At 37.4% G+C, this 23,107-nt stretch overlaps 4 protein-coding genes across 5 annotated transcripts; 2 read left to right on the forward strand and 2 right to left on the reverse strand.

Annotated features, from left to right (window-relative positions):
• The first annotated feature begins 1,573 nt into the window (after nt 1–1,573).
• Nucleotides 1,574–2,933, forward strand: LOC17882033 (glutaredoxin-C4). Its single transcript, XM_023780530.1, has 4 exons — nt 1,574–1,787; nt 2,263–2,336; nt 2,513–2,611; nt 2,702–2,933. The coding sequence occupies exons 1-4, from the start codon at nt 1,630–1,632 to the stop codon at nt 2,776–2,778; spliced, it is 408 nt and encodes a 135-aa protein (XP_023636298.1). The 5' UTR covers nt 1,574–1,629; the 3' UTR covers nt 2,779–2,933.
• Nucleotides 2,906–6,115, reverse strand: LOC17884630 (PHD finger protein ALFIN-LIKE 5). Its single transcript, XM_006289201.2, has 5 exons — nt 5,850–6,115; nt 5,605–5,637; nt 4,809–5,037; nt 4,563–4,698; nt 2,906–3,383 (listed from the first exon to the last, which is right to left on the reverse strand). Exons 1-5 carry the CDS (start codon nt 5,956–5,958, stop codon nt 3,087–3,089), a joined length of 804 nt encoding a protein of 267 aa, XP_006289263.1. The 5' UTR covers nt 5,959–6,115; the 3' UTR covers nt 2,906–3,086.
• A 511-nt stretch (nt 6,116–6,626) lies between these two features.
• Nucleotides 6,627–9,864, reverse strand: LOC17882280 (protein bem46). 2 transcript variants are annotated; one of them, XM_023781535.1, is made up of 8 exons: nt 9,491–9,864; nt 9,127–9,162; nt 8,892–8,970; nt 8,732–8,786; nt 8,519–8,635; nt 7,699–7,863; nt 7,133–7,360; nt 6,627–7,020 (listed from the first exon to the last, which is right to left on the reverse strand). In XM_023781535.1, exons 1-8 carry the CDS (start codon nt 9,726–9,728, stop codon nt 6,997–6,999), a joined length of 942 nt encoding a protein of 313 aa, XP_023637303.1. In that variant the 5' UTR covers nt 9,729–9,864; the 3' UTR covers nt 6,627–6,996. The 2 variants fall into 2 exon arrangements, with proteins under 2 accessions (XP_023637303.1, XP_006288278.1); XM_006288216.2 differs by having other exon boundaries at nt 6,627–7,024; nt 9,491–9,863.
• A 7,658-nt stretch (nt 9,865–17,522) lies between these two features.
• Nucleotides 17,523–21,951, forward strand: LOC17882218 (protein Brevis radix-like 4). Its single transcript, XM_023781388.1, has 5 exons — nt 17,523–17,715; nt 17,812–18,242; nt 20,922–21,057; nt 21,152–21,552; nt 21,627–21,951. Exons 1-5 carry the CDS (start codon nt 17,617–17,619, stop codon nt 21,703–21,705), a joined length of 1,146 nt encoding a protein of 381 aa, XP_023637156.1. The 5' UTR covers nt 17,523–17,616; the 3' UTR covers nt 21,706–21,951.
• The last annotated feature ends 1,156 nt before the right edge of the window (nt 21,952–23,107 follow it).

Raw genomic sequence — 23,107 nt, forward strand, 5'->3', positions numbered from 1 at the left:
TGTCTGGCATCTTTCGGCTTTGTCAGCGGAGATGGCTGGCTATAAATTCGGCATCGTCGGCTTTCATTAGCGGTGGTGACCGGTTTAGTTCTAGCGGATCTTTCCGCTAGTCCCTGTTGCGATGGTCAATGATGTGCACAAGCCCAAGTGATGCTTCTTCGACTCTCGAAATCAGTTTTGACTCCCAAGTTCTCATATGTCTTCAACTACGTCAGATGTAGCTTCTCCTCCCTAGGCCTTGAACCGATTGATCCTAATTTCTCATCGTTGAGATGGGTGATGATGCGGTTAGGCAGCTCCTTCAGCTTCCTCCAACTAGAAAGTCACGATCAGATCCGGATCAAGATCTGAAAAGGTCTACTTCTGCTTAATCGGACCTCCGTCGAGTGAATCTCGAGTTTACCGATGTCAGCATATATTTGATGGTTCCAAAGCTTCATCATCGAAGCCCATCAAGCTGGAGTTTGAAAGTAGATGGTTTAATTTCTCAAGTCTTTTAATCACCAAGCGAGGACGAGTAGTTCCGAATTTTCCCGATGGTTGTGGTGTTACTATCATCATCAACGAAATTCAGTTCTCAGAGAAGAAGTAATTGTGTTGTGAGATGCTTTCCAATGGATCAAAGTAATTTGGGGTTCATTTTTTAAGTTTCGTTTGTTGAGCTTGTTTCGATTGTGGTTTGGTACCTTATATTGGCTTCTTACTTTTATCATTTTCGTTTGTACTTTGGCTCCGGGGAATTGTCTTCCGCCGGCTAAAACTCTGGGGACTTAAATGTGTTCTCCGGCTATGTATTTCCGTTTCCTTCGTTTGAAGGTTTTAATAAACAATAGTGACAAAAAAAAAAAAAAGAATTGAGTTTGGTCCACTGAGAGAAGAAGGGAGGTGGATCGAGTTGGACATTCACATTCGTGGTCAGCCACCCACAACACTGTTTGAGTCCAGACGACAACTAGACTTGTAATAAGATTTGTTCTTGTATAAATTATAACATTACATATTTTTTTGTCTCTCTATCCTTTTTTTGACTTGCTCTTTTTCACACTTTTATTTCCTTTTAAGAGCATATTATGGCCTAATTTGTCTCTATTTCCATTACTCTTTATTTAAGGGATTAGTTTGGTCGATGTGGAAATATATTATTAACATTATTTGTGAACGTTTCTGTTTTGAAAGTCCCATATAGAAAAATAAGGATATGTATAACTTGTGGAGAATGTTTTATAATAACTTTACAATGATTTTGACTCTATATTTCAACTGATGTTTGTGTGACATAAAATTTTAATTTATAGTTTTTTGGGATGATGATGTATGGTTTTCTAGAATTACGTATCTTAGGGGGAAATCAAATTCAACCCCGCAAGATGGTGTGTTATAACGTTTAATACTAAGCTTATTTCATGTCATTATCATCCTCTAATACTCTTTTAAAAAATGTTATATGTGTACTGGGTTTATCACGGGCTGAAACAGTATGCCTTGATTTGGGCTTTAGATGGGCCGGTTTAAACCGGGCCCGTCACAACACTCTTGTTTACACTTCACCGTACAGTTCGATCCTTGCAAGTCATCGTCTTCATTTGGCATCTCACTGAGCAGACGAAAGAGAAGAAGAAGAAAGGAGCCATGACAATGCTTAGATCTATCTCGATGGTAATGTTGTTCGTCACACTTGTTACATCCATCTCCATGGTTTCTTCTTCTGATTCATCCCCAGAAGCTGAGTTTGTTAAGAAGACTATCTCTTCCCACAAGATCGTCATCTTCTCCAAATCCTACTGCCCGTATGTCTCTCTATCTCTGGCCATTTCTAATCAGTAATCACTCCGATTTGCATAAAAATTGGATCTTGAGTCCCATCAATTTGCGTTTTTGGTTTCTTAGATATCTTTTAATTGAAACTTGAGTGAAGTCTCGTTGTAGTATACTGTCTTGACAGAGTAATCTCCACATTACGTATACTGAATCCAGTGATCATGTCTTCGTGGCTTTATATTTCCTGTATTATATTCGGTGAATTGGGATCTCTGTGACAGAACTCTGTTATCTCTGTTTACAAATGGTTGTTGAGCTACATTTATTTTGTGGAGAACATTTTGGAATAAAGTCAGATTTTTTTCCAAGATATTCAGGTTCTGTAGTGTGATGTGTTTTACTTCTCGTTGCTTTTCCTATGTTCCTTTTTGAGTTTATACAGAGTGATCTCATGTATATGACCATCTATAATTTTCTTCTGCTTCCATGTGGTTTGGTCAATAGCTATTGCAGGAAAGCCAAATCTGTGTTCAGAGAGCTGGATCAAGTTCCTTATGTTGTGGAGCTTGATGAAAGAGGTGCGTTCTAAGACTTACTGAATCATATTTTTCATCATCCAGCTATGTTTTGTTATCTCTTTTTGCCATGAGATCTTAGAGTCTTAGACATTTCTTTTATTTGAAACTTTTGACGGGTCACCATTAAGAGATTCATTTGTGACTAACAAATTGAGTAATCTATTCGGGTCTTGCAGAAGATGGGTATAGTATCCAAGCTGCAGTTGGAGAGATTTTTGGAAGGCGAACAGTACCGCAGGTCTTCATAAACGGAAAACACATTGGAGGATCAGACGGTATACTTGCCTTTCCTCTCTTTCAAGAAAACGTCTTTCCTTATGACATCATTTTCTGATTGTCAAATTTATCTGTTTTCTTGTTTTCAGATACTGTAGATGCATATGAGAGCGGGGAACTAGCCAAGCTTCTCGGTGTTTCCGGAAACAAAAATGCTGAACTCTAGGTTTAATATAGTTGGAAGAACTGATAAACGTTATAAAACTCTTTTATGTTGAGGTGGGAACAATTTAATTTCTAGTTGTATGAAATTTGTAATGGGTTCTGCAGATCTTGGCCTTGTAGAACATATCTTATCAAATACTGAAAACTGAAAGACTACAAGTTGAGTTATACAGAGTTGGGGATGAGAAATCAAATCTGGACATGCTTCAAAGTAACTATGTGGGAACTCAGGAACAACAAACAGACTTAAGTGCATTGTACAATTTGGGGGATAGGTAGATACATAGCTAAGACTAGTGGGATAAACGTTTAGGGTCGTGCTCTTTTGTTGCTGCAAGAAGGGCATTTGTAATGCTTGATATGCTCAGCTCTAGCAGGAGTGATCTTCACACATTTCCCATGGAACCACTTCTCGCACATGTCACAGCAAATCCAGAATTCATCAGAAGCATAGTTATCTCCACAAGCTCCACACAGGGTTTCACCATGTTCATCTTCATCCTCTTCCTCTTCCTCTTCCTCTTCCTCTTCCACTTCCACTTCCTCTGATCCTTGTTCCTCTTCCTTGGCCTGTATCGTCTTTGAACTTTTGCCATCTAAACCTCTCTGCATTCAAGATGAAAGAATATATTAACTACACTAATATAGCAAAGTGTAAATTTCAAAGACTAATCAATAAATGTCGCTGAATTAATAAACTTGGAGACAACTCTGTCGTTTCAGTACTTACTGATGTAGTAATTTCAGAATAGTTTCTTTGAATCCATGCTAATAACAAACAAACAATTACAGTTGAAGACACTAGCCTTCTTTGTTCTACCTCAAACCCAGAGGTTTCATAAGCCACAAGGTGCACAAACCATAATAACAGAAGTAAGAATATTGTGTTCGGTCAATGTTTTAGAACCTCAATAGCAAACTGTGTAAGATCTTACAATCTGTAATGCATATGACGAAAAAGTTTTTTCTGGACCAAAATTGTGCATCATACTTCGGTTATGTGTTTACAATACTCGAGGTTAGCAGAAAAGGAGTAGGAGCAAAGCTACAACAGAGACCTTAAAACAAAACAAAATTCAGTCTCTGATACTTTAAGCCTACGCAAATATGCTTTTGGGTTATCTGACACATAAGTATATGTAGTAGAAGAGGCTAAAAAAACTTTTAATCGTGTCTCTTATGGAGTTATAATAAGTAAAGGTGTTCCAATCGTGTTCTGTAAGGAATTAATCAAAGTATGTAGTAGCATTCACGAAAGAGACTTCCAAGATTATGTAATGACCGGAAATAAAAATGTCATATATTGGTTGAACCCGTTACAATGTTAAAAACATATGCCAGTCCTGTGGGTTTTCGAGTATCCATTTAAATCATTCCTAAATTCTGAAAAACTGCAAAAAACAAAACAAAAATAAAAATAAAAAAAGGATAAGAGTAGACGAACAAAGAAGCTTGAGTATCGAAAACAAGCAATTCAGAGAAAGTCTAAGGCTGGAACAAAGCTCTTTCCGCAAGACTTTCAGGATATAGACTATCACTATCGAGACATTTTTGCATAGGTTTCTATTTGAGTTGCCAGCTAAACTACCGAACAGCTTAGAACGTGTACTATGGTAGGAGTTAAAATAAGAACCGAAAGTGGTAGGACCAAGAGATGGAGTTGGAAAATGGTTTGGGAGAGTAGCATAAGCTCTAGAATTCATGACAGGGTTATTTAGTTTGGTTTGTTCTGTTGAGTAAAGGAATTAATGTTCTCAATCTATTAAAGGACATCATGAGTCTTACCAGTTTTGAATTTGACTTGAATCTGTTGTCATTTTGATTTGCTGAAGAGGGTTTTTCCTTTGTTTGTCTTTTCGCATTTCCAGTGACAACTTCAAATACAGTAGGAACCTCATTTATCATATTGAACAAGCGCTTCCTGAATATTAGCAATTTTAAAGGATTAGTATGGAAATGCTGGAATATCATGATAATTAATTGTGGAGAAATGAGCATAGAAGATCTCATAAACTGAACGCCAGATGATACCTGTCAGCTTTATCAAAACCAAATCTTGAACCGAAGTAAAAGGACACAGATAGTAACCACGCATCACTGTGGACAGCAACGAGAGAAAGCCAGTCTTTTTCCTGCATTCCATCTCTGGCAAAGTTGATGCCGAGTGCAGGTTCGGGGAGCTCTGGTGGAACCTCTTCAGCTGGTAAGTTAACTTCCCAAACTTCATTCGGGAATCCATACAAGCAAAGATTCTCCTTCTCTGAAATGTCATTACATAGTCATCCAATACAACAAGATTTAAAGCTGCAAGGAATTTCATAATGTGCACACATGCAATTGAGACAAGCAAACTATGTGTAGTTGTGACAAAGAACCCACAATGCACGAAGTCAATATGCAGAGAAAGATGACAGCACCAAAGGAGAAAACTATTCATTCATGGGGAGACCAAATCACGAAACTAGAAAGAAACATTGCCCAAATGTTCAATATCATCAGCCACCAGTACGGAATAAAGTAAGCAGGAGAGACAGATGATGTAATTTTCAGTGTCCCTATTGATTTGGATAAGCTTTACCGTGTCAAATCCAAAACCAGCCAAGAAAAACTACAGACAACAAATCTACGGCAGAAAGTAGAAGCAAAACTGTACTTAAACCGCATCTCCATAATGAATAACTAGAAAAGAAACCCCTATAAAACGAGAGACCATAAGCATTAATAGTGGGAACCTAGAAGTCAAAATCGTGAATAAATGAAGCAGCTTGAGAAAAGTCAAGTAGTATAATAAAAGCTAGAGAGAGAGACAGAGACAGCAACCCCTAACCAGGATCACATTGCTGGAAAAAATCTTCGACATCTGCAAAAACAAACCAATTGAATCAATCAGAAAAATTGTTCCCAAATCAGAGAAATAAGTATCACCAACACAACACTAGATCACAATTGTTCAATGAAGTAGTCTGAATCAAGGCACCAAACGATCATCAAGAGAAGAATTCCAATGAAAAATCCAAAACCCATGAAAAAAATTCAAACTTTAAAAGAAAAAACGAAGAAGAAGAAGATTACCAGTGGTGAGAGCTTGGATGATGCCAGCTCGACGACCCTTGAAATCTCGGAAGACTTCTTCGACAGTTCGAGGGTTGTAGTGCGCAGCTCCTCCTCCTCCTCCGTCCATGTCCGTCTCACACACTCTCTCAGAATCAGAAACGATGAGAGAGCGGCATTGATAGTGAGGTTTGTGTCTTTTCGAAAAGCATAAATTTTTGTTTGAAGTGATAAAGTAAGAAAAAGTTGAATGAAGACGGAAGAAAGTGCTCCGTGGACCGTGACAGACCCGATAGTCACACACCTTCTTTTTTTTAATCACTTATTAGTAAGTTAATATAGAAACTGTTGGCATAATAATTGCTCCCATACTAATTATTTCCATTTAGCTTTAACCATGATAAACGTAATCACATCTGACCGGCGAACAAGACATCAATGTCACACTTAACACCAACTCCAAAGAAGACACATGAACACTGACGTTCTGCAACGAACTATCATTAGCCAGTACGAAAAGCTTTTCATAAGCTTATATGATGAGCTTTTTTGCATATGTAAGGATTATGATGAAACCTTTACTCTAATAGTTAAAATGATGAGTGTTTGGTTGGTTATGAGGGTTGTTACAAGCAAGAAATGGAATCTCATAACATAGCGCTTATTATTCGTATTATCAGATTTTAAACAAGAGACACTCTACAGTCTTCACCAAACTACTAGATATAGGTTCGAAAAATTGAAAAATTATTCTGATGATCTATGGAATATATATGAGAGATAATACAGTATATGTAATATGATAAACAAACAAATTCAAGATTTGATAATAACTATGTCTTTGAGCTTTCTCAATCATCTACACAGGCAATGATCATTCAGAGGAAAATGGTTACACGATCGGAGAGAAACACCATCAGAGTTGGAAAAAATAACCAAGACAACAAAAAAAAAAGAAGGAAAACTGAGACGACGCAAATGCACCTGATTAACTTACATTTGTCATCTCCACTAGCTGTTCTGCTTACAAAGTATCTCTCCAATATCTCACTCTCAGAACAAGTTGTATCTATCACTCCCAAATGCAACATACGTATAAACATGGTTATCAAGATACTGTCCTTTCAGGTTGCAATGTAGGAGCCAAGTGAGTCAAATCCTCCTCTAATCACAGCATCGCCAACTCATTTACCTTCCTGACATCAGATATTAACTTATACTTCAAGAACAAACCATTCAAAAAAAATTATCTCAAGAAGCATTGGTAAGACACATTATTCTTAAACTTCGGGAAATAATTTTACCCGTATCGTTCTTCCTTTCTCAGGTGCATACTTTTCAAGAAACTGCATGTTTGTTTTCCAGTATACTTCTCCACCAGACAGCCATGTATCCATATGCATCCCATTTGGAAACTCCACAAAGGTGCACTGAGAATTACGGGCAGCCGCTTTCGCATACAGCATTTTCATGTGAAATGGAGGGACCATCTCATCTTGCAGTCCAGAGAGGAAAAGCACCGGCTGTTTGACCTGTTATTGTTTCAAGATCAGTTTATCACGGGTTGCTACAGACAATCAAATGAGAAGACATTGATCTAACAGGGACATATTTTTTGCAGGACATCAAGCTCCCTCTTTATTCCCTTTTAAGTTTTAAGCCGTGGAACAAATCAGAGAGCAATCAGTCAGCTTGTGGTGTACTTTAATTACGTCCCGTTAAAAGGAATGCAAATGCATGAGATATATTAATATAGAGCTCTTTAAGGTAACATAATGGTAACTGCTTGTTTAAGCCATTTCTTTGGAAACTATAAACAAAAACAATCCATCTAAAGAGAAATCTGCTAAAGTCTACAACTGTTTCTTACCTCAGCAATAGCATCAATTGTTTTCCAGGGGGAGCGTACAACAAAATTAAGAAGCTTCAGGCTTTTTGTACCACTTCCTCCAATAAACCACTTTAAGAAGGGTAGCAAAACGCCAGCCATATCAAGAATGGAAGTGAAAGTATTTTCCAGAATCAATGCAGATACCTATGTCAGGACATTTGCAAATGGTAAACATACAACCATTGGACGTGTAGATATCAAATGAAATTCTGAAAGTAGAAACAACAAGAAAAAAGAATATGCAACTTATCAAGGCATCTGTAATTGTCATTTACCAAGAAATTTTCTGAGAAGGATAAAGTTCTTTTGCATATAACAGGAAGTTTCAGTGGGGTTAATAAAAGGAGGCCACTCTCAAAGCTCAAACGAACCCCCATTTAATATTGCCAAATGACTAGACTATTTCACAATAAATAACTAATTCCGATAGAACTGACCGAGTAGATCATCATTACTGATGAAAAATGACTAGAATCTAACTAATGAGTTACTATAGAAATTTTTGTGCAACAGACTCCAGGCCATCTGCCAAGGACCATGAGTACTAATCGCAGATACTGATAAGAAGCTATCCAAACCAGGCCCTAGAGAAGTGCAGAAGGTGCCCTTAGGCCTTATAAATTTATAAGGCATTGGTTAGTCTTATCTGTAACCATGTGGGATTCTGAATAATATTTCTCCCTTTAAACAATAACATCTACAGTGATGGCGGGCTCTCTCTTCTCTCTCTGCTTCTATACTAAATATACATTTTCTCTACTCCTAACATGCTGCCAATAAGAATATTTACGAATGTTACCTTATCTGGATTGTTTTTGGTAAGCAAAGCTCCAACGGCTCCTCCAAGGGACCTTCCAAATACAACTATTCTAGATGTATCAATGTCAGTCCTTTGAGAAAGGTGATCCAATGCAGCCTAACATAAGTATCAGACAAGAAAATGGATAATAAAATACATGGAGATAAACCGAAGAGTGTAAGGATATGGATAGATTCAGGGAGACGAACAAACCTGAGCATCTTTTGTGAGTCCATGTTGTGAAGGAGAACCATCACTTGCCCCATAGCTAAGCACGGGAAAATCAATCAGCATAGTGTAAACAGATCCAATGTTTAGACTAACAAACAATTAAGATCAAAGATAGACCAGAAACCAGCTAAATGAAACTAACCCGCGATATGAAAGCATGAATACATTGCACTTCAATTTTTGAATCATGATGCGAACCATTTCCAGACGATGAGCAATATCTGGGGTTCTTAAGGTCAAGGCCGCCACAAGGTAAAGAATCCCAGCCAACAGACATAAAACGTAAAATATATAAACCAGACAGGCTTACACATAAACTCCTTAGAGCATACATATATAAACAAACAAAGACCACGCAATGGCTCTGGAAAGGATACTTCCGGCATTTTCCTGGAAAAATAGAATGGTTGGACCTGCACGGAAGGAAAACAATCCAAATATCAACTATCAGAACTCGGAGCCTCAAACTCGGTCCAGTTAAGCTAAAGCTACCAACCACGAGAAGTACTTTGAGGCATATTTTTCAACTAGCTTTTGGGTAGCTGATAAGTTCCAAATGAGCTTAAAAGCAGCAAAAGATCACAAATCTAGGAACAGGAGACCAAAACCTAGCTAAAGAAATCCCCAAAATTCGGTAGATTCAGAAGCTTTCCGAAATGCATAAACCAAATCGGCCAAAAAAATTTACTGAACCGATGAGCAGTATGGAGAAAGAAGTCAGAAATAAAAACGAGAAAGGACCTCGACAATGGGGGAACATCTTGATGAACCAAGCGTGGAGGCGTACGCCATCAGATGATTGAAGCCAAACGTCCTCGTAGTCGAGATTCAGCCTAGAGGGAGTGATCGGATAGGACTTGCTTAAACCAGGAAGCACTGGTACATAGACAAGCTTCTCCTGGAAGGCTACGAGCAGCGCCACTCCGGCGACGACTATGCCTCCAACTCCGTAGAACAACGCGCTAACGTACGTCACCATTTCCTCTGATTCTGCTCAAGGAGCAGATTCCAAATCCGAATCCGAGTCCTAAACAGAAGCAGGAATCGAATTCACTTTTACCACTTTCCTATCTGTATCTCTCGTGGATTTTGCTTTTCTTCTTCCACAGGAGAAAGTTTTACAGGTGAGAGAGAACTAAGAACGATTGAGACAGACAAGGTTTTAAGTGGGCCGAAACTCAAAGCCCATTTTAATCCGATTGGCTAACATATTAGAAGATTTTTGAATTCTTGAAGTTGTTTTTTATTCAGTGGGAGACCGGAGAAGAGGTTTTCATATATTTGGGATACTAGACAATGGTTTTCTTGATTGAAACTGCGACTATGCGTATGTAGTATAGAGACATTTGACTGAATGAATTTGTGTGGAGAGACAAAATGAGTCCAGAGTTGATATTGGGTAATTAAGTGAATTCATGTACAAGCGAGACAAAGTGATAAATGTAAGTTTCTCGTTCTTTAGTGAGCATTGTCAAGTATATGCGACATATCAATGATAGTATAGTATGTCTGTCAAAACGTACCTCGAATCGAAATACACTTAGCAGAGAATTTGTATGACAAAGAGCATCCGAAAGCTATCTCTCGGCGATCACTATATTTTTTCTTAGTGGTCTATATTGCTCATTTGCGGGTTCACTAAAATCTACTAAATGTGATGTTTTCTGATAAACTCTTCCGACTGAAATAAGCAGTTCGATGCATTTACAACGTGTTTACCCAACAAATTGCTTTGACGATTATTAGTAACTTGATTTATATTTGTATAATTGTATAGCGTAGTCACTTGTTTAAATGAGCAACTTAGATAATTGTCAAGCAGTTTTACAATGTTGTCAGTGTTAAGGTTTACAAAGTCAAAGGTGTAGACTTTCCTCTGTTGCAAACCAGAAAACCAAGAAAGAAGCTTGTGTGTTTGTGAAACAGAGCAGTGAAGCACAAAACAGAGAGCAATAAACACAGAAAAGTAAGAACTTGCAGAAAGATAAAGAACACAAGAGATTTAACGAGTTCACGACCCATTAACCATGGTCGCTACGTCTCGCCGAGGCTATCCCCGGAATCCACTAGTTTTCAGTTTGGTGTTTACAACAAGAACATACAAGTGACAGCCTAATGCCCTTCACTAGCACTTAAGCTCACTTCGTAGTGTTCTTGAATAAGAGACAACAATGATCTTAAGCTTATGCTAAACAAAGTTTCTCTCTTTCTCACCTCTCAGAAAACTCTCACACTCCATCTCTCAACTCTCTGCATAATGTTCCTCTTTTATAGTGGAGACACTAAACCCTTGTGCGGCAACCCTAATGCAGCTGGCACCATCTTCATTCAAACTTGATTATGGATCTACAGCCACACATCTTGAACCTGATTACAAGACACACCAACGTTCCTTTTGCCAAAACCTGCAACTCTGCTTTTTTTGTCTTGTTGCAGTTTCTGATTTTGGTCTGTGGTCCCAAAAGCTTAACTTAACTCTAGTTTGATTTATGTCACCTGAGTTACTCCTTGAGTTGTCTTTATTGTCACCAATGAGGCTTGTTCATCACGTCTCATCTTCACAAATCTCCACCTGAGACAAAGATGATCAAGCCAATCAGCCACACTTAACTTAGAGAGAGAGATATAGTACCTTGAACTAGTATCTGGATTCCAGCCTCGGATCCCTGAGTAGATTACTCAGACTTGACCTGTAACAAGTTCAATGCAGTTTGAAACTTGTTAACAGGTAACACCTTTGTGAAAATATCAGCAGGATTCTTCTCTGTTGAAATTTTCAGAACTTCCACATCACCATTAGCAATCACATCTCTGATGAAGTGGTGTTTCACATCAATGTGCTTTGTTCTTTCATGATGCACATTGTTCTTTGAGAGTGCAATGGCACTCTGAGAATCGCAGAAGATCTCGACAGTCTTCTGTTCATAGCCAAACTCCCTAAGAATTCCCTTCAACCACACAGCCTCTTTTACTGCTTCAGTCAATGCCATATACTCAGACTCCGTAGTTGATATTGATACAACTCTTTGCAGACCAGATTTCCAACTTAGTGTGTTTCCTCCAAGAGTAAACACCAAACCTGTGGTAGATCTTCTACTATCTCTATCACCTCCATAATCTGCATCACAGTAACCCACCAGCTTAAATTCAGAACTCTTCTTGTAGCACAACTTTGTTGATAGTGTGCCTTTGATGTACTTCAACACCCACTTGACTCCATGCCAGTGATCTCTCACAGGCTGGCTCATGAATCTGCTTATGATTCCTACAGGAAAGGCCAAATCTAATCGTGTACCAACCATAGCATACATAATGCTCCCCACAGCGTTGCAGTAAGGAACTGTCTTCATGTAATCTTCATCCCTGGCCACTTTTTCTGGTGTAGCAGCACTCAGTTTTAACTCTGCTCCTAGTGGAGTTGCTGCAGGCTTTGTGTTCTGCATATTGTAAGTCTCAAGAACTTTGTTCAGATAACCTTCTTGAGACAGTCTCAAGACCCCCAACTTTCTGTCTCTGATGATCTCAATGCCTAGGATCCTTTTTGCAGGTCCAAGATCCTTCATTTCAAACTTTAAGCTGAGCTCCTCCTTTAGCTTAGCAATTGCTTCTTTGTCTTTGGAGGCAACCAGCATGTCATCTACATAGAGAAGTAGATACATGATAGAATCTTCACCAAGCTTCTTTGTGTAAGCACAATAGTCATATTGACTTCTGACAAAACCGATTTCAGACATGTACTTGTCAAATTTCTCATTCCACTGCCTTGGTGCCTGTTTCAACCCGTACAGAGCTTTGTTCAAAAGACATACTTGATTGTCTTTGAACATGCATTCATATCCCTCAGGAGGAGTCATGTAGATCTTTTCCTTTAACTCTCCATTAAGGAAAGCTGTCTTGACGTCTAACTGCTCCAGCTCTAAGTCTTATTGAGCAACAATAGCAAGCAGAATCCTTATGGATACGTGTTTTACTACAGGAGCAAAGATCTCATGATAATCGATTCCTTCTCTCTGAGCATACCCTTTGGCAACAAGTCTAGCTTTGTAACGAGGTTCTTCCACGCCTGGTATCCCAAGTTTATACTTGTAGATCCACTTACACCCTATTACTCTTTGATTTTCAGGTCTTTCCACTGTAGTCCAGGTGTTATTCTTCATCTGAGAATCGATTTCCTCATCCATAGCTAGCTTCCATTTCAGCCAATTAACATCTCTTTTAGCATCTCTGTAATCTTCAGGTTCTAGAGTATCTCCATCTTCTGTAGTGCATAAAGCTTCTAGATAATAATCTTCATCATCAAATCTGACAGGTGGTCTGATTTGTCTTCTTTCTCTGTCTCTAACCAGATGATAGCTTCTAGGAGATTGATTTACATCAATTCCTGCATCATCATTAACCTGTGTTGGAGATTGCAGGTTTGGTGAACTTGATCTTGGTGAGTGATGTTCAGCTTCATGATCTCCACCTGAGATAGTATCTCTTTCTGCATCAAGATCCAATTCAACATATGATCTAGATAGATCATCTTCTTCCACAGCAATGCTTTCATTTCCCTTTAGCAAATCTTTATAGACTGCATTTTCTTGAAAGATAACATTTCTGCTGACTGCAAATTTCTTTTCATCTATCAACCAAACCTTGTAACCTTTCACTCCAACCGGATAACCAACAAGTATACCCTTCTTAGCTCTCGGATTTAGCTTCCCATCATCACTGTGAACGAAAGTAACACAACCAAATCTTCTTAGGTAGCTGTAAACCGGAGCCTTTCCAGACCATTTTTTGTCTGGGATATCAAAATTCAGTGCTGATGATGGCGTTTTGTTGATTAGAATAACTGCAGTGTGAGTGGCTTCAGCCCAAAATCTCTTTGGTAACCCTGAATCACTCAACATACTTCTGACCTTTTCCATGATGGTTCTGTTCATACGTTCTGCAACTCCGTTTTGTTGCGGAGTGTAAGCACATGTTCTGTGCCTCAGAATCCCTTTTGCTTCACAGAAACCATCAAACTGTTTGTTGCAGTATTCAAGTCCATTGTCAGTTCTGAGAGTCTTCAACTTCAGCTCAGTTTGATTCTCCACCATATTAACCCACTCAACAAACTTATCAAACGCTTCATCTTTAAATTTCAGAAAGTATACCCACACTTTTCTCGAGTAATCATCAATGAATGATATGAAGTACTGGCACTTACCAAGTGAGAATGGAACAGATGGTGCTCCCCATAAGTCTGAATGCACATACTCAAGCTTTTCCTTTGTGTTGTGCTGAGCTATGTTAAAACCCACTCTTTTAGATCTTCCATATATGCAGTCTTCACACAAATCAAAGGTTGTCACTTTCTTCTTGTCTAGAAGCCCTTTGTTGAGCAGCACATTCATGTTTTTCTGACTCATGTGACCCAATCTTCTGTGCCAGAGCACTGTATCATCTTCTCTCTTTTCAGTAGCATGTGATTCTTCTATCACAGCTTTTCCTTGAAGTAGATATAGTGTCTCATGTCTTCTTCCTTGTAGAAGAGTCTGTCCTCCAACCTTGATACTTAGAATACCATTCTCTGATTCAAATCTGTAACCGGATTTCTCAAAAGTGCCAAGAGATAACAAATTTCTGTCCATCTCAGGAATGTATTTCACATTTGTGAGCACTACATTCAAACCGTCTTCATTCTTGATGCGAATACTCCCTACTCCTTTGACCTTAGAGACTGTTTTATTTCCCATTCTGACTGCACCTCCAGCTTCTTCATTTAAATGCTCAAACCAGTCTCTTCTGTAGGTCATGTGACAGCTACAGCCAGTATCCATGATCCACTCATTCTCCAGATTTACTTCTGTTGAATGTAGAGCTTCTGTCACATACAACCCAGTAGCTTCCACTAGGTTCGCTTTTGCTGTAGAAGCTTCAGCCTTGTTGTTTCCTTGATCTTTGGGTCTTGTCTGAGCTTTGTTCTTGTTTGGGCAGGAACTCTTAAAGTGACCTTCTTCTCCACAGATCCAACACCCTCGTTTACTCTTAGATTTGGATCTTGCTCTGTTACCCTTGCCTTTTTCTCTCTGCTCATATCTTCCCCTGTTCTCTGCCTTATCTTTGACATACAACCCTTCTGCTTGAGTTTTAGGGCTCTTTCTACTTAAACCCAGCTCTAGTTCTTTAGCATGAATGACTGAAATGATTTCATCTAGAGACAAAGTAGTTCTAGCTGTCCCATATCTCAGTGTATCTCTTAACTGGTCAAACTGTCTAGGCAAAGACATCAACAACAGTATGGCTTGATCTTCATCAGCTATACTAACATTAGTGTTCTCCAGATCAGCTATTAAACGTAGAAAGTCATCAATATTACCTTCAATAGACTGATTTTCGTTCATCTTGAAGCTGTAAAGCTTTTGTTTCAGATATATCCTGTTTGGCAGAGCCTTAGACATGTACAGCTTGTCCAAAGCAGTGAACATTGAAGCTGCAGTCTTCTCCTTGATAATCTTTCTAAGGACCTGGTTTGAAACACTCAAGATGATAGTGCTTCTTGCTTTCTTCATCTTTTCTTCAGAGATTTCTTCTGCTACCTTCTTGTCTTTCCCTTCTTCTGTCTTCTCTGAATCTGAGACCTTTTCTTCTGAAATCTTAGTCTCTCTTAAAGCTTCACTCAGACCTAATATCTCCAGATGAGCAATGAGTTTCTCCTTCCACAATGTGTAGTCTCCACGCCCATCAAATTTCTCAACCTCTATTCTTGCTGATGCCATGATTCTTGACTGGAGAGATCTTTACAGAACCACAACCAAGTAACCAAGGCTCTGATACCACTCTGTTAAGGTTTACAAAGTCAAAGGTGTAGACTTTCCTCTGTTGCAAACCAGAAAACCAAGAAAGAAGCTTGTGTGTTTGTGAAACAGAGCAGTGAAGCACAAAACAGAGAGCAATAAACACAGAAAAGTAAGAACTTGCAGAAAGATAAAGAACACAAGAGATTTAACGAGTTCACGACCCATTAACCATGGTCGCTACGTCTCGCCGAGGCTATCCCCGGAATCCACTAGTTTTCAGTTTGGTGTTTACAACAAGAACATACAAGTGACAGCCTAATGCCCTTCACTAGCACTTAAGCTCACTTCGTAGTGTTCTTGAATAAGAGACAACAATGATCTTAAGCTTATGCTAAACAAAGTTTCTCTCTTTCTCACCTCTCAGAAAACTCTCACACTCCATCTCTCAACTCTCTGCATAATGTTCCTCTTTTATAGTGGAGACACTAAACCCTTGTGCGGCAACCCTAATGCAGCTGGCACCATCTTCATTCAAACTTGATTATGGATCTACAGCCACACATCTTGAACCTGATTACAAGACACACCAACGTTCCTTTTGCCAAAACCTGCAACTCTGCTTTTTTTGTCTTGTTGCAGTTTCTGATTTTGGTCTGTGGTCCCAAAAGCTTAACTTAACTCTAGTTTGATTTATGTCACCTGAGTTACTCCTTGAGTTGTCTTTATTGTCACCAATGAGGCTTGTTCATCACGTCTCATCTTCACAGTCAGAAATTAAGAACAACAAGCTCAAACCATTGTCCTCTCTTGATTATTATGATAGTTTTGGAGAGAAGACCAAAAAAAAAATGCAAAACTTTTGCGGATTTGATCTTTGTACATGACAAAGTTGTATATGAAAATAGCAAAAGTATGAGAAGAGGCCAAAATGAATCCCAGTGACACTAGTATAATGTTTTAGAACACGAAAACCAAGAACAAGACCATAGTGGCTGGTCAAAGATAATATTGTTTAAAAATGGAAGAGATGTTATTAGTAACTACATGTTTGACAAAGGGTCCAAGGCCTGTGTTAATTCTTAGTTAAGTACATTTTACAACATTGATAACAACAACAACAAAATCAGTCAAAAAAACGAGTGTTTTAAGAGCTAATACTTATGCTTATCAAAAACATCGAAACAAAGAAAAAAAAAAAGGTAATTGGTCGTAGAATTTTTGTGAGTTGTGAAGAATAAATGCATCTTTCTGTATAGAGAAAATACTTACACCCCAATAATATCCGACTCGTTAGATCGATCAATCATTCATTCACTTGACAAAATGTAGAGTAGACGAAGACACCACATATTTACATCTTGTCGGAAATGAGACAATACTTGATACACATATTGCTATCTTTAAATGTCAATTAGTTGCCATCAGAAGCGTTATCTGAACAAACAACAATAACAACACAATAGCTATATATATTACACATTAAATGAAACTATGCTAAAAAAAAAAAAAACTTTTTAAATTATTATTGTGACATATAGCTTACACTTAGTAAGAGCCACACATAAAATCTCTTGTCTTCCGTTTTAGGTTTCTCAAAAGTCAGAGTCAGAATTCTACAATTACCTCGATAATTCAAATCCAGCAGCAGCACACTTGACTAGTTGCGTAAGATGAAGAAGAAAAAACGACCTTTGATACTTGTGAAAGCTTGAATCCACAGTCCACACAAATCATCTATATAGTCTACTGACAAAGTATAAGCTAATCAGTAAGTAAAACAAGCAACAAGAAAAAAAGAATAGTTTTACATTTTTTACTTTCGTAATATTGTTTTTACCACGGGATTACGTAATTACCGTAGTGAGACGCGGAACTTTTTGTGGAACCGGTAATCCCGGTTAAAGTTTTTTTTTAAGCAGAGAAGATTATTAAACAATTAAAAAAAGAGAGAGAGAGAGAGTACAAAAACATAAAAAGAGCAACAAACAAACCAAAGTAGAAGAAGAAGAAGAAGAAACTGACACCATTCTCTCTCTCTCTCCGTATCCAAAAAAAAGGAGAAAAAATCAAATCAAAGACCAAGCCAGTCACCGGAAAATGCTGACGTGTATAGCTCGTTCAAAGCGAGCCGGCGATGAATCTTCAGGCCAACCCGACGATCCGGATTCCAAACACGCCAAATCTCTTACATCTCAGGTAAATTCTTCTATTCAATTAATTCAACTCACTCTCTTCCTCTTCCTCCTCCGACTTAATTTCCGATTGAGGGTATTTTCGTCAATTCAATCTCAGCTCAAAGACATGGCACTCAAAGCTTCGGGAGCTTACCGGCATTGCACGCCGTGTACGGCGGCGCAGGGTCAGGGACAAGGGCAAGGACCGATCAAAAACAGCCCGGTGTCGGTAAAGTCGGATTTCGAATCGGATCAACGGTTCAAAATGCTTTACGGGAGATCAAACAGCTCGATAAACTTCACGGCGGCGGCGCAACAGCAACAGCAGCAGCCTAGGGTATGGGGAAAGGAGATGGAAGCGAGGCTAAAAGGGATATCGAGCGGGGAAGCGACACCAAAATCGGCGAGCGGGAGGAACAGAGTGGATCCGATAGTGTTGGTGGAGGAGAAAGAGCCAAAAGAATGGGTAGCGCAGGTAGAGCCAGGGGTTCTCATTACCTTCCTTTCTCTTCCCGGCGGTGGTAATGATCTCAAACGTATACGTTTCAGGTTCCTTTACTCTTCCCTATCTACGCTTTTTTTTCTTTTGTTGACTCTGTTTTTTTTTCTTTTTTTTTCTAATCGTACGGTTTGGTTTTTTTGGTTTTGGCCTCGTCGTCGTTGGCTCGTTTTTGTTCTTTTTAATTATAATTGAAATTAGCACGTTGGTTTTGGTCGTGATTTTGTGAGAATGTTCGGAAAATGCTCCGATTCTAACTACACAGAACAGACCTCAATCTGATTTTTTTTTCTTAAAAACAAAAAAAAAACAATTATAAAGTCTGAAAATCTTTGAATGCTATATACTAAAAATGGATATATAGTATTAATTATTTTGGGGTGTATGTTATGAAATTTAGTGTAAGATAAAAAAAATTTACGAGTATATATATATATGAGCTTTGTGGAGTTCAATGTCTAGGCAACATATGTTGTTGATAATAACTAAAAACTAGTACTAGTAAGACCATTACGAATCTAACAATCATGATCATCATGCCATGTCTTTTTGTAGAAATGTACTATACTTACTTATTTTTCTTTATTTTTAAAATTTAGTATCTCGAATTTACATTTAGAATATAACAAATTCTTATAAGAGATTAAAAAAAAAATTAAGGTCCAACTAGTTTTTTCGTTTTTTTTTTTCTTCTTTTCTGTTTTGGGTTGATCTTGAATCTTGATTCAGGTTTGAGTTATGGTTTTAAAGCTATTCTAAAACTAAAAGGGTTTTTTTTTTTAAATGTTTGATTCATTTTGGATCATATGTTTATGTAAAGAACATACTGTATAACAAAAATAGTTATAACTTAAATTGAACACTCCCAAAGAATTAGGACAGTAACAGTAACTAACTATTATCTCAGGTAAAAGAAAGAAATAAATGATTGTCACCCAAATACTGTAATAGGTAATAAAGTAGAAAAATGGGGTAATTTTGTAGGGTGTGAAAATGGGGAAAAAGTTGGTAAAAAAAGAAAAGAAAAGAAAAGAGAGAATGGGGGAACACAGTTGTCGACTGTAACGCTTCACGCCTAATGAGAAGCAAAAGGCCGTAAAGGTCCAAAAAGCAGAAATATTATTATTAGTATAGAGTATTTGGGTGTTTTCCTTTTTAAAGTGCTTTCTTGGGTCATCTCTTCTCATTCTGTCTCTTCTTCCCTTTTTTGTTTGCCTTTACTTTTTAATCATTTTTCTTATTTCCTCTCTTTTTGTTTTCTTCAAATTGTCCAGTTCACATGAAAAAACTTCAACATTGTTCTTTATTTTATTTTATATTTTCTTTATACATTGTAAATGAAAACACTCTAGAATGTGTCACTAATCGTAATTCTTTATGGAGTTGTTAGATACTATATTTGTATTCTTTCTTTGTATTTTCTAAGTTACAATCAAAATATTCCAAAATCATTGTTTGGTAGGTGTCTATGTTTTCTTAAAATATCATTTTCACCAATATCATATATCCTTAATTGATATATTAAAATAAAAGAATCTTGTTTTATTGATTTCATCAGTGCCTTATTATCCGCGTCTTTGTCCTGTTAATCACATTATTGCTCTTGTTGGGATAGCATAGGAAAAGAATAGTTCTTCTCTAAATTATTATTTATAAAAAAAAAACAAAGCAAATAGTAGCTTTTAGACCTTTAGCACAGTGTTTGGTTTCACTCGTATGTCGCCTATTGATAACGACAAGTCCATTTCAAACGTTTCTTTGTCTCTTCCTTCCTTCGATTCTTTGTCTTCTTTCATATTAATCACACTTCTTGTTCTACTTCTTTCACTTACTGTCTGTTTCTTTTTCTTCCCCTTTGTCATAACCTTGTTTTGGTCTCATATGTGATCGATCATAAGGCTTTCGTTTCATTCACAAGTATGTATATTGTTTCCTTTTCTATATCTTGATTAGGTTGATTCATATTAACAGTCCTCTGTTACCTGTGTTTCTTCTTCTTTTTGTTTAGTTTTTGATTTCTAAATACTACTATATAACTTTGGGAGAAAAAAAGATAAAAAAAAATTGAGTTTGCTTTGAGAAAATCTCTCCTACCCACCTCCTTTTGTAGGACACAATCATATTTCCTAATTATTAGCTTTGACCATTGTTGTCGCTATTTCTTCGTCCATGTCTTTCTTTTTTTCTACGAAATTTTGATTGATTATTACTACTATTAGCCGGCCATTAAACCAAACAATAATTTTTATAAAACAATTTCAAAAGGTTGGATCTGTGTCACTTGTTTTCAACTCTCTTTTCTTAGCCCCTTAGCCCTATGTGTTCTATTTGTCAAAAAGTTTATTGAATTTGCTATTGTTAAATCTACCTTTAGTTCGCCTTCATTAGTGCCCACTTTGGTCCTCTGGTGGTTCTGGTTAAAGTCACTTCTTTATCACTATTTTTTTTTAAAGAAAATTAACCGTTACGATTAACTTAGAATCTCATGTGTCAGAAAAATATATGTAAGCCAAGTTGTGTTTTTACACTTGAACAGAACATTATACTTTTAGCTGTTAAGAATAATTACCGGGTTTAGTCTGACAACTTAACTTTGGCTTTTCAATGTTTCATCTTTTGCTCTTTGACTGGCTCTACTCTGACCATGACCTTTTTCCTAGTAGCATTGTCAATGTTATGTTTCAAAAATGTATCATCACACTTGTTTTTCTTTATTTGTCATTGAATAGCCGAGACATGTTCAACAAGTTACAAGCTCAGCGATGGTGGGCAGATAACTATGACAAAGTAATGGAACTTTACAATGTTCAAAAACTAAGCCGCCAAGCTTTCCCGCTTCCCACGCCACCTAGATCCGAAGACGAGGTTAGCTTTCTCACTGACTAAATCGGTTTGACATATTAAACCCGTGATTGATTAGTCACCAATTTCTCTGGAAATCTTCTTTTTTTTTGAGTAGAATGCAAAAGTGGAGTACCATCCAGAGGACACTCCCGCAACACCGCCTCTAAACAAAGAACGGTTGCCTCGTAACATCCATCGTCCAGCTGGATTGGCGGCTTACTCATCTTCGGATTCACTGGACCATAATTCAATGCAGAGCCAGCAGTTTTATGACTCTGGTCTACTCAGCTCAACTCCTAAAGTTTCAAGCATCAGTGGAGCCAAGACAGAAACTTCTTCCATGGATGCTTCCATAAGAAGCAGCTCATCGAGGGATGCAGACCGGTCAGAGGAAATGTCGGTAAGCAATGCGAGTGATGCTGACAACGAATGGGTGGAGCAAGATGAGCCTGGCGTTTATATCACCATTAAAGTTTTACCAGGTGGGAAAAGAGAGCTTAGAAGAGTCAGATTCAGGTAACCAAAACACACTTCCTTACGTTGTTTCAAAATCAAACATCACTCAAACTGTGTTTTCTTTTACATTGCAGCCGAGAGAGATTTGGGGAGATGCACGCGAGACTGTGGTGGGAAGAGAACAGGGCAAGGATACACGAACAATACTTGTGATCGTCGTATCTAGATGCATCCCAAGGGTTTTTGTGTTTTTTATTTTGCTCCTTCTCTCTGGTATACCGTTTTTTATTTTATTTTTTCCAGCTCAAGTAAATTCTTCCACAGGTACTCTTTGTGCCTCTATGAAATCTCGAATGTCATCAATTGTGGAATATGTTTAAGGAGGTTTCTTATTTACTTCCTTCAAAAAAATTTGCAAAAGCTTGGAAAAGATATAATACTACTGGCTACTTTGCTCAATACGTGTGTATCCTTGGTTCTTTTTAAAAAAAAGGTTTCTGTTCTTCAAGTTTTAGTTTTTAGTGGCTCATCGATGGGTATTATAAATTACCAGCGAGCTTTTGATATCTAAAGAAATAGGGCTGATGGTGTCGTGTCGTGTGTATGATCAAGGTTAAACTAGAAAAATATGTTTTGTCCAATGTTGTTTTTTTTACTGTTTGGGTCAAAAAAAACTCGAAACCAACCTGATGAGTAATGACCATTGTCAGATTACAAAACCAAACGAAACGTATCAGTAAAACTGTATTTTTTTTTTTCTTACCTTCTCTTCTCATACGCCACGGCCTGACAAAGCAAAACGTATCAGTAAAAATTTATTTATCTTATATATTAATCTATTAAAGATTTCGAATAAGTTAATTTATTAGTGAAGTGGTATAAATCGTGAGAAATGGTAAATTTAGTCTAGAATTTGGAGCAGAGTTCTAGATGTAATTTAGTTTACTTATGAAAAAGTTGTTATATTAGACAAAAATAAGAATGAGTTAAAATGAAAAATTTGTAAAATAGGCTTGATGAGTTGATGGGTAGCTAAAAGCGTAAAATCACGCCAGAAAAAAAAAAGATAGATACAAAAAAATTTACTAATATAGTTTCTTGAAACCTAAACTTTTACTATTGTAGTATAAGCAACATTAGAACAAGATTATTGGCAAGATTTTAAGTGTAAGAATTACACTAGAAGCTATCTTATTACACTAGAAGCTATCTTATTAATTTTTACACTTAAGATCTTGCCTTTAATCTTGCCCTTATTGGTTAGATCTATCCAATAATGTTGGTCTAAGTAGTAAATTAGAATACATATCTCAACTACGTATATAAAATGCATGTTACATAGATATTTGCAACAACCAAAAAAAAAAGAAAAAAAATAGAAGAGAGAAACCAGTTTGTTTGGGTTATTTCCTTCCGTTTTATTCAGACAAAACTCTTCGTCTTCGTTTTGCATACACACGTTTCATTATGGGTTGGCCTAAAAAGTCATTCTTGCTCATACTATATCGTGCATGGCATTCTCGTTCAATGAGAATCAGAAGCCAGCCGAAACAGAACAAAATTTTTGGATTATACTATCCTACCGATATGAAACTCATCTACAAGTTGTTTTGAT

The sequence above is a fragment of the Capsella rubella genome, unplaced genomic scaffold, assembly GCF_000375325.1.
Source record: "Capsella rubella cultivar Monte Gargano unplaced genomic scaffold, Caprub1_0 scaffold_6, whole genome shotgun sequence".
Taxonomy (NCBI): domain Eukaryota; kingdom Viridiplantae; phylum Streptophyta; class Magnoliopsida; order Brassicales; family Brassicaceae; genus Capsella; species Capsella rubella.